General features: G+C 33.0%; 1 protein-coding gene across 3 annotated transcripts in view; it reads right to left on the minus strand.

Annotated features, from left to right (window-relative positions):
* LOC143062111 (MAM and LDL-receptor class A domain-containing protein 1-like) overlaps positions 1-12,284 on the minus strand; it is a 161,927-nt gene that overhangs the window by 46,938 nt on the left and 102,705 nt on the right. For all 3 annotated transcript variants that reach the window (XM_076233933.1, XM_076233925.1, XM_076233938.1), the window contains 5 exons: positions 11,782-11,891; positions 5,343-5,458; positions 3,152-3,306; positions 1,768-1,881; positions 510-601 (listed from right to left, as the gene is read on the minus strand). In XM_076233933.1, the coding sequence (XP_076090048.1) occupies positions 510-601; positions 1,768-1,881; positions 3,152-3,306; positions 5,343-5,458; positions 11,782-11,891 (587 nt within the window). The remainder of the gene's footprint in view (positions 1-509; positions 602-1,767; positions 1,882-3,151; positions 3,307-5,342; positions 5,459-11,781; positions 11,892-12,284) is intronic.

Genomic DNA, 12,284 nt, shown 5'->3' on the forward strand with positions numbered 1-12,284 from the left:
AAAAAAAAACAATTTTGATTGGACAGCACCAACATTATGAGGGAACAAATTGTCAGTATAAAATAAAATTCAGGTGAACTCTGCAATAACTATGTAATTTTTAATTACTGTGCATTCACTTATTTTCGTGGGTACCAATTTTTGAGGATTGTGAATAACTTACATATTTGTTGATATTTAATTTCGTGGTTTTTGACGAAGATTGTATACAAGCCTTTAGGAAATTTGGTATTTGTTGAACATTTAATTTTTATGATTCACCTTTGTTGTCTCTTTGACATAATTTCCATTTCCATTTACAATTTTATCTGTAATCTTTTATATGACTGTATTTCAAATAATAAATTTCTTACAATCCCTTCAAAAATGAAAACATCCCTTTCTGAGATTAACCTTCATCTGAGGAATGACAAAGGATGTGTATAGAACCACAAAACAGTTGAAGATCTATATGACCAAAAAGGACCTAAATCTATTATTTATAAAAATGCATATAATTGTTAACTTACACTGTTAGTGTCCCAATTTATTGCATTACTTCCTTCATTCTCAAAAGGACATTTTTCTCCAAACTCAAATGTACAAATAAGTTGATAGGATGCTGAAAAATTATTTAAAAAAGTCATAGTTATTATTCAAATAAGTATTATCAGGTTTTCTACACATATATATATCATAAAATATCAGACATGAGCCAAAATGTGAACCTTTTTGGCGAGTGAGAGCAGCGAACGAGCAAAATTTCTTAACATTGTTTTCAAGCACAAAGGTACAAAGGCTCAAAGGCCTGCTTATCTTTTATAATTTGCTATAATAGGAAATCATCTTAGGAAATAGAAACTATGTCAAGAAGGGCAATAACTCCTGTAAGAATTCGTTAGACAGCTTAGACAAAAGGGCAATAACTCCCGTGAAAAAAATCTTAAACAGGTTAGACTCAAAATAGGCCAAAATTACCTTAGATATTTATATTCTCAACATTTTTTTTTATGCAAAACTTGCATTTTACCCCAGGACTAGGTACTATTTTTAGCCATCTTGGTTGGCAAGCGGGGTCATTGGAAACACTTTAAAAATTAAATCAAATTTCATCCAGTAGCAACAGGTGACAAGATATTAAAGTAGCTGACTTGGCCTTTCACCAAGGTGACCTAAAAACAGTTAACAACAGTACCAGTAACACAATACTAAATTAAAAAATGGAGAGGGCTTAAAAAGGGCAGCTGCTGCTTAATCTATTCAATTTATTTGAATACAAGAATGTGTCCAAAGTACACGGATGCTCCACTCGCACTATCATTTTCCATGTTCAATGGACCGTGAAATTGGATAAAAAATATAATTAGGCATTAAAATTAGAAAGATAATATCATAGGGAACATGTGTACTAAGTTTCAAGTTGATTGGACTTCAACTTCATCAAAAACTACCTTGACCAAAAACTTTAACTAGAAACATGCACTTTCATTTTCTATGTTCAGTGGACCATGAAATTGGGGTCAAAAGTTTAATTTGGCTTTAAAATTAGAAAGATCATATCATAAGGAACATGTGTACTGAGTTTCAAGTTGATTGGACTTCAACTTCATCAAAAACTACCTTGACCAAAAACTTTAACCTGAAGCAGGACAGACAGACGAACGAACAGACGGACGAACGAACGGACAGACGGACGAACGGACGCACAGACCAGAAAACATAATGCCCCTCTACTATCGTAGGTGGGGCATAAAAATAGTGTTTAAACTAAACAAACATAATACTCACGAGTTAATTGATCACAGTTTGTCCCTGTTACACCTGGGTTACATGCACATGTGTAGGTACCTGAATTCAAAGGGCTGCTGCATGTTCCAAATACACAAGGGTTATTGAGACAACCTGAAAAATAATACCAGTTAACTACTGCAATGCTGATATAGTTTAACCAACTTTTTTTCCTAGTATTAAGGGGTGCACAACGCCTGAGAAAGATAAATAACTCCTTTTTAAGCTGTTGCTTATTTTTTTGGCAAATGGATTAAGGGAGATTTGTGACCATTTTGAACATTTCATGCAATACAATTATGAAGTTTAAGCTAAAATTATTAAAAATTTCAATTTAATTCTTATTTCAACTTCATACTTGACAGAGTTGTTTAGTGACAACTGGAGATGGTAATCATACATTTAAGGGAGTTGTTAAGGGACAACTGGAGATGGTATTCATACATTTGACAGAGTCGTTAAGGGACAACTGGAGATGGTATTCATACATTTGACAGAGTTGTTTAGTGACAACTGGAGATGGTATTCATACATTTGACAGAGTCGTTAAGGGACAACTGGAGATGGTATTCATACATTTGACAGAGTTGTTTAGTGACAACTGGAGATGGTATTCATACATTTAAGGGAGTCGTTAAGGGACAACTGGAGATGGTATTCATACATTTGACAGAGTTGTTAAGGGACAACTGGAGATGGTATTCATACATTTGACAGAGTCGTTAAGGGACAACTGGAGATGGTATTCATACATTTGACAGAGTCGTTAAGGGACAACTGGAGATGGTATTCATACATTTGACAGAGTTGTTAAGGGACAACTGGAGATGGTATTCATACATTTGACAGAGTCGTTAAGGGACAACTGGAGATGGTATTCATACATTTGACAGAGTCGTTAAGGGACAACTGGAGATGGTATTCATACATTTGACAGAGTTGTTAAGGGACAACTGGAGATGGTATTCATACATTTGACAGATTTGTTATGCGACAACTGGAGATGGTATTCATACATTTGACAGAGTTGTTAAGTGACAACTGGAGATTCTAACATTTTCAGCAGAAGTTTGGGTCTCACAACTGGAGATTTTTTTATCAACATTTTTGTGATTTTGATAAAAATCCTGTTTAATTCATATAATTTCTTTTTAAATGCCAGTTTAAATCATTGCATTTATAACACCTGCATTTTTTGCAATACTAAAAACATCACAATTGTTACTGAATTTACAACTATTAGCCAATTTTCATTACTTTTCAATCAAATGTGTTATAGTTATGGTTGTATATATAGCTGTAATTATTCAACAGAGAACAAATCATCAACTACCTGTCTCAGAAAGATATCAAATTTGGCATTTTTTCAAAAGAAAAAACCTACCTGCTCCTATTGTTGACACTTTAATGGAGAATCCTTTGGAAACTGACGCTGATGAGTATGTGTTACTGTCAAATCTAATTATCATTGCATTGCTTAGCTCATCTGGTGAACTGTCCCATTTTTCAACGTCGGCCACAAAGTTTGTTCCACATACCCTGCATTATAAAAATATATGTTAAAAGGAGGAAGATGTGGTTTAACTGTTTCAATAAATAGTATTTTTTTTAAACTAGATGCTCTTAAGAGCCTGTGTCGCTCACCTTGGTCTATGTGCATATTAAACAAAGGACACAGATGGATTCATGACAAAATTGTGTTTTGGTGATGGTGATGTGTTTGTAGATCTTACTTTACTGAATATTCTTGCTACTTACAATTACCTCCATCCATAATGAACTTGGACCATTAGTTACAGAGAAAAATATTTTGCAAACAATTTTCATAAATTTGGTAAATTTTTGTAGATTTTAACTAGAGGCTCTCAAGTGCCTGTGTGGCTCACCTTGGTCTATGTGCATATTGAACAATGGACACAGATAAATTCATGACAAAATTGTGTTTAGGTGATGGTGAAGTGTTTGTAGATCTTACTTTACTGAACATCCTTGTTGCTACAATTATCTCTATCTATAATGAACTTGGCCCTGTAGTTACAGTGGAAAATATTTTGTAATGTGTCCCCAGTACACGAATGCCCCACTCGCACTATCATTTTCTATGTTCAGTGGACCGTGACATTGGGGTAAAAACTCTAATTTGGCATTAAAATTAGAAAGATCATATCATAGGGAACATGTGTACTAAGTTTGAAGTCGATTGGACTTCAACTTCATCAAAAACTACCTTTACCAAAAACTTTAACCTGAAGCGGAACAGACGGACGAACGAACAGATGGATGAACGAAAGGACGGACGAACAAATGGACGGACGAACGAATGGACGCACAGACCAGAAAACATAATGACCCTCTACTATTGTAGGTGGGGCATAAAAATTTACGAAAATTTACAAAACATTTATGAAAATTGTTAAAAATTGACTATAAAGGGCAATAACTCCTTAAAGAGTCATTTGACAATTTTGGTCGTGCAGACTTATTTGTAGATCTAACTTTGTTGAACATTATTGCCGTTTACAGTTTATCTCCATCTATAATAATATTCAAGATAATAACCGAAAACTGCAAAATTTCCTTAAAATTACTAATTTCGGGGGCAGCAACCCAACAAAAGGTTGTCCCATCTGTCTGAAAATTTCAAGGCAGATAGGTCTTGACTTGATAAACAATTTAACCCCTGTCAGACTTGCACTAAAAGCTTTGGTTTCAGAGTTATAAGCCAAATCTACATTTTAGCCTATGTTCTATTTTTAGCCATGGCCTCCATCTTGGTTAGTTGGCTGTGTCACCGCACACATTTTTCAAACTAGATACCCCAATAACGATTGTGGCCGAATGTGGTTAAATTTGGCCCAGAAGTTTCGGAGGAGATTTTTGTAAAAGATTACAAAAATTTACAAAAAAATGGTAAAAAATGATTATGAAGGGCAATAACTCCTTAAGAGGTCAACTGACCATTTTGGTAATGGTTACATATTTGTAGATCTTCTTATGCAGAAAATTATCGCTGTTTACAGTTTATCTCTATCTATGATATTCAAGATAATGACAAAAAACGGCAAAATTTCCTTAAAATTACCAATTCAGGGGCAGCAACCCAACAACCGGTTGTCCGATTCATCTGAAAATTTCTGGGCAGATAGATCAGATTAATGCTTTGGTTTCAGAGTTATAAGCCAAAATCTACATTTTACCCTATGTTCTATTTTTAGACATGGAGGCCATCTTGGTTGGTTGGTTTGGTTTTAAGACTAGATACCCCAATGATGATTATGGCCAAGTTTGGTTAAATTTGGCCCTGTAATTTCAGAGGAGAAGATTATTGTAAAAGTTAATGATAATGAAGGACAACGACGACAGACGGACCCTAAAAAGATATCCTTCATCGATATTTATGATTTTTACATTTTTTGCTTTTCTGTTGCAATGAATTATTATTCCAACCAACAAAACTCACTTTGTTCCAATAAGGGGCTGAGGTGGTCGAGTTGTATAAGTTGTTCTACTACTGTTCCAACCCCACTCTTGCAGGTGCACTTGATAACAATCTTAATCCAACCAATAATACTCACTTTGGACCTTTCTGTCCCAATAAGTTATATCTATACTCCAACCAATGACTGCATGCGCTACCAGAAGTTAGATCCATATACTGTACGGAGGCTCTTACTAAACTATTAGCTGGTCCCTGAAATATAAATCAAAGCACTGTTGATGTTACGATCCAGCCATATTCACAGCTTGTCTGATATTCTTTCTGACATGAGAAAAACTCCACTTCAGTTCTTATATTACAGAGATAGATTTATCGGAATTCAGAGAACTCTCGCATTTTATCAAAACTGGGGAATTCCCTCTGACATGTTTCTATATTTATAATAAAGGGCTGCGCTTTAGCGCATGATACGCCCGTTGTTTGAAAGACGACGGGCGTATAAAAATGGCAAAAAAGACTACAATGACAATGACAGTCAGAGCTCTGACATAAACAAGTCAGAATAAAATGACTTCCATAGGTCAGATATAATTTGATGTAAGTGTTGTCTCCCTTCTTGCACTCAACAGAATATGACTTGTACAGGTCAGTTAATGTCAGACTTTAATTTATCATAAAATGACTTCCACAGGTCAGCTTTTGCACAAAATATTGTGACTTAATATCTTCATATTCTAATAAGATTTATGTCCCTTTTTAATGCATTTTGACTTGGAGAGGTCACTTTTGTTCTGACTTGAAACAGTCATTACTACCACTGTGTTATAAATCTCCATAAAAATATAGTGATTACTAGTTTCGAATCAAAGAGTTTAAAAAGTGGGGCTCATCATACCTTCATCTTTCCTTTCCAGAATCTTAACATAATATATTTATCTCATCAAATTCAATCATTTCAAAATACAAACAAAAACCAAAGGAGAAAAAATGGATCATACAATTTTCTGTCAATATCAAAAGATTAACATAATACAATATTGGATACATTTACTAGTACCATGACAATACTTCAAATCTTCCAAGGAAAAAAATAAAGGATCTATTCTCATCCATTTTTAGCTAAATTTATCAAGAGCAAAACATTTATTATTTTAATATGTCATTGAGGTAAATACTGTTGTGCAAACTGACTCAAACAAGTCACACTATGTTCTGACTTCAAAGAGTCAGTCAAAACAAAACGTATTTCAACTTTTAAGTCTAGTACTGGCATATTGATTTAAAAATGTATGGGAAAGCCAGATAGGACAGAGGAAAAATATATAAGGTCCCCTAAAGTCACAATGAGGACTATAAAAAAAAATATTTGGTATATTCAATATTTAAATGCATTTTCTTTTAAACAGGTCAAATCATGTTTTGACTTAAAACAGTCAGTCCAAAACTGTGGGGTACTGACATATGATATTAAATGAAAGTATGGGAACGTCAGAACATAAGAAATATATGTAAGACCCCCTAAAATAAATAACCATTTGACTTAATTGTTTCTAAACATTTATCAAATAAATTCACAAATGGCAGATTCAGAAGCAGGGCTTAAAGGAAGTACACCTAGCTTTGATTGGAAAATTTGTTCTGCAATCTGACTTGAACAGGTCAAATCATGTTCAGACAAATTGACTTAAACAGGTCAAATCATGTTCAGACAAATTGACTTAAACAGGTCAAATGGGCATGTTCGGACAAATTGACTTAAACAGGTCAAATGGGCATGTTCGGACAAATTGACTTAAACAGGTCAAATCATGTTCTGACTTAAAAGAGTCTGTCAAAAACTAAATGGCTTGCAAAGTTCTGTAAAAGTCGGGCATTATCATGATGGTGATGTGATTGTTAGAATGTATGGATACAAGTAGGGAAAAAATCACAAAAAATTAAGTCACAATTATAAGAACTATATAAAAGATAATTTGGTATATTTTTGATATCTTAATATTTCATTGAGGTAAATCCTATTGTGCAAACTGACTTGAACAAGTCACACAATGTTCTGACTTCAAGGAGTCAGTAAAAAACTATACTTAACTTTAATTAAGTATTGCAACTTTAAGTCTGGGATTGTCATATGCATTCAAGAATGTATAAGAAACTCAGATAAAAGAAACCCAATAATAAAGTCACAAAAATGTGGACTATAAAAAAGTGTATTTTGTATACTATTATTTAATATTCAAATGTATTTTGTTAACAAATTTCTTCAAATTATTTTAAAATTTTATTTCTGTATTTTCATGACTTTTTTTCTGTTAAATTAACATTTGGAACTTTCGGTTTTAAAAAACATTATTTTAAAAACCATTTGACTGAATTGTTTCTTAAAAAAAATTATGAATTAATTAACTCAACAGTAGCAGATTCAGATATGGAGGGGGCTTAAAGGAAGAAGACTTAGTTTTGATTGGACATTTTTTTTTCTGTCAACTGGCTTTAACAGGTCAAATCGTGTTCTGACTTCAAAGAGTCAGTCCCAACTAAACTTATTTCAACTTTTAAGTCAAGTTTTTTATATTGATTTAAAAATGTACAGAAAAGCCAGATAAAAGACAGAGGAAATAAGGTCCCCATACGGCGCAATAATGAGGACTATAAAAAAGTTTATTTTGCATATTGATTATTCAATATTTTTAAAAATGTATTTTGTTTTAAACTGGTCAAATTATGTTCTGACTTCAAAGAGTCAGTCAAAAACTTCACTTTAACTTATTATTACAACTGTTAAGTCTGGCATTGTCATATGCATTTAAGAACGTATGCGAAAATCAGATAAAAAACACCCAATAATAAAGTCACAATAATGAGAACTATAAAAAAATGTGTTTGGTATATTTTATACATTTGTATTCAAATATATTTTGTTTACAAATTTCATCAAATCATCTTTAAATTTTATTATATTTCTGTATTTTCATGACCTTTCTTTTTTGTTAAGGCAGCAACCATTTGATTTTCGGGGGGGGGCTATCGTTTTTTTTGGAAAAAAAAGTTTGTTTCCATTTTTTGGAGAAAAAAATAATTTGTTTTTGATTCTGAAACCAGATGCTCCGCAGGGCGCAGCTTTATACGACCACAGAGGTTGAACCCTGAACGGTTGGGGCAAGTATGGACACAACATTCAAGCTGGATTCAGCTCTAAATTTGGATTGTGATTAAATAGTTGACACAGCATAGCTTTCTGACACAGAATGAATGTGGTCTAATGAACTAAAAAACATTTTTTTGCCTTTGAGCAATTCACTATGCTGTTGAATATTAATCCTCTCAAAAAAATGTTTGAAGAAATTTTCTTTTTATTTATGAAATCTGAAATGAAAAAAAAAAATTTTTTCACATCCCCCTATCCCTTATTTCAAAACTGATCTCAATTCAAATTTCAAATGAAGTTTGCAACAATAACTACTCATTTAAATACATCATAAAATATTAAAATGTAAAAAAAGTGCTTGTTATCACTGAATGGTAAAGATTGTTTTAATCTATCAGTTGGTAGTAAAAGTGAATATACATTGTATATTGTATAAAACAATGATTTAAGTTGATTCAACTACTATTCTGGACAAAAAAGATACAGTTAACTCTCGTTGTCTCGAACTCGGTTGACTCGAAATTTCGGATGAGTCGAAGTTTTCACGTGGTCCCGAACTTTATTCCATACAAAAGTATGTAATTCGACTCCTGATGAGTCGAAATTGGATGAGTCGAAATTTCGGTTGAGTCGAACTAAATCTACGGTCCCAAGGTTAACAAAAACATTCAAAATTCATTTTTTATCTCGAACTAATACACATATATGTCAAAACATGACCTCCGGGATTTAAATTGATTGAAGAGTTAATCTGACAATACACGTGTAATTAAATTTCCGGTCATTGACCACTGTATTGATTTATGACATGCTATTTCCATGAGTGTTTACCTAAGATTATCTTTTATAGAATTTTGATAAATAATTAGTGATACATTGTTAATGTTCATGAAAAAGTATTTAAAATGTTTACAAAACAATTAATTTGTGATTTACACTAATGAGCTTGGGTGTGTATAAAGTGAGGATTATGGCTTCCGTTGATGATCACCTAAAAACTACTCAAACGGCGTCTTTGATCTTGTTATATTTTCTTTCGAAAAGAAAGAGTGGGATAAAACAAAATGAATAGAAATCAAAATTTTCTTAAATCTTTTGTATCCGAGAATAAACAATTTTGTCAGCTATAACCGACCTGAATAACGAAACTATCGATTGGAATTTACACTCTTGGAAAAGCCATAGGATTTTTTTTTAATTGAAACAATTGAATAAGTAAAAATAATATCATTATAATAATAAAAGACTGTGACATACAAACACATCGATCTGATACTAGAATATCGATCCCCTTGCCATATTCACCCGGATTTATTTTAGCTTTACCAAGCTTAGCAAGAGTTGTGTCCCTTAGATTGTCGAACTTCCGGTGTTCGTTTGAGTCGAACTACATGTATCTCGAAATATTTCTCTGGTCCGGCTGACTTCGACATAACGAGAGTCGACTGTAACTCCAATTGAAATCCAATTGGAATTTCTTGCTATTGCACAATATTGTGCAATTAGATATTTCTTGCTATTGTGCAATACTGTGCAATTGAAAATATTTGCTATTGCACAATACTGTGCAATTGAAGATTTCTTGCTATTGCACAATACTGTGCAATTGAAGATTTCTTGCTATTGCTGAATATTGTGCAATTGAAAATTTCTTGCTATTGCACAATACTTAATATAATAATTTTGGATCCTGATTTGGACCAACTTGAAAACTGGGCCCATAATCAAAAATCTAAGTACATGTTTAGATTCAGCATATCAAAGAGGCCCAAGAATTCAATTTTTGTTAAAATCAAACTTAGTTTAATTTTGGACCCTTTGGACTTTAATGTAGACCAATTTTAAAATGGGACCAAAAATTAAGAATCTACATACACAGTTAGATTTGGCATATCAAAGAACCTCAATTATTCAATTTTTGATGAAATCAAACAAAGTTTAATTTTAGACCCTTTGGGCTCTTTATTCCTAAACTGTTGGGACCAAAACTCCCAAAATCTACACCAACCTTCCTTTTATGGTCATAAACCTTGTGTTTAAATTTCATAGATTTCTATTTACTTATACTAAAGTTATGGTGCGAAAACCAAGAAAAATGCTTATTTGGGTCCCTTTTTGGCCCTTAATTCCTAAACTGTTGGGACCTTAACTCCCAAAATCAATACCAACCTTCCTTTTGTGGTCATAAACATTGTGTTTAAATTTCATTGATTTCTATTTACCTAAACTAAAGTTATTGTGCGAAAACCAAGAATACTGCTTATTTGGGCCCTTTTTGGCCCCTAATTCCTAAAATGTTGGGACCAAAACTCCCAAAATCAATCCCAACCTTCCTTTTGTGGTCATAAACCTTGTGTTAAAATTTCATAGATTTCTGTTCACTTTTACTAAAGTTAGAGTGCGAAAACTAAAAGTATTCGGAAGACGACGACGACAACGTAGACGACGACGCCAACGTGATAGCAATATACGACGAAACATTTTTCAAATTTTGCGGTCGTATAAAAAAAGAATGCTTGTTTCACCCTCAGCTGCCACTATATGTAATGCTGAAATTGAAAGAAAAAAATTGTTTTCAACTTGGCGCGAAAAAAATACATTGTTTTTCGCCGCAGGCGGAAAAAAAAATTGTCCAGAAAAAAACCCATAGCCCCCGTCCCCCCCCCCCCCCCCAGAAAATCAAATGGTTGCTGCCTAAGTTAACACATGGAACTTTTGGTTGTAAAATATATTATTTTAAACCATTTGACTGAATTGTTTCTAATAAACTTATCAATTAATTAACTCAACAGTAGCAGATTCAGATAAGGGGGAAAGGAGGGGGGCTTAGAAGAAGAAGACCTAGTTTTGATTGGATTTAATTTTCTCTGTAAACTGACTTTAACAGGTCAAATCATGTTCTGACTTCAAAGATTCAGTCAAAACTAAACTTATGTCAACTTTTAAGTCTAGGATTTTCATATTGATTTTACAGTGCTTATCCAGTGACCTTTGGGGTATCACATTAGCAATGGCTCAAACAGTTTACCAAAGTGCAGTTTGATTTCTTCTCCCACAAACTGATCAACTGGTAAAATATTTTAGCAGATTGCTCAAGTGAAATGTTAGTATGAAGTGAGTGCTGTAAAATCAAAAGTCATACTTACCATCCAGATCCAGTTAGTTTATATCTTTGTCATTCTTTTCAAACAAAAAAATGACTTTCATGGGTTTCGAGGGGACACAGGTGAACCACGAATTCAAATGTTCAACAAATAAAATACTTTCAAAAGACTTAGTTTAATTTGCATACAGAGATTGGTAAACCCATGAAATCAAATACCCATGAATAGGCAAGTTTTCAGCAATCCACTAAAAATTGATACCCACGAAAATAAATGAATCCACACGAGTTAGATGGAAAGTTTGGTTATTTCAGCAGACAACTTACCTTTATTAACCAGGTACATTCTAGTCCTGTTGGGTAGTTAGATGGATAGTTTGGGGATTGGATCAACCTTTCCTCTCCTGCAGCAAGGTTGATAACACCACCACAAGTTTCTAAAAAGAATTTATAATTCATTCAAGCAGTACTACTCTGAGGTTAAGAATTCATATGGTTATATCTTTTTAAAACTAACACAACATATCAACCTATTTTACCCCTCAACCCTTCCCAGTTATCTTATGTTTAACATACTTTCTTCTACTGTCCAAAACATTATTTCACTGTAAAACCTTGAACATGACAATATTGAACTGTGAAATATTAATGTCCATCAAAATATTTCTAAATCTTCTTATGACTTTCCTGGAGGATTTTTTTTCCATTTTATTAATTTTGACCATTTCAGGAATTTTAAAAATATTTTTCATGATAAGTGTCTGTATAACCATAAATTGCTGCATAAATCAATTATGCAGATTAGTTGGTCTTATCAATGAAAATCCTAT

The sequence above is a fragment of the Mytilus galloprovincialis genome, chromosome 1, assembly GCF_965363235.1.
Source record: "Mytilus galloprovincialis chromosome 1, xbMytGall1.hap1.1, whole genome shotgun sequence".
NCBI lineage: Eukaryota > Metazoa > Mollusca > Bivalvia > Mytilida > Mytilidae > Mytilus > Mytilus galloprovincialis.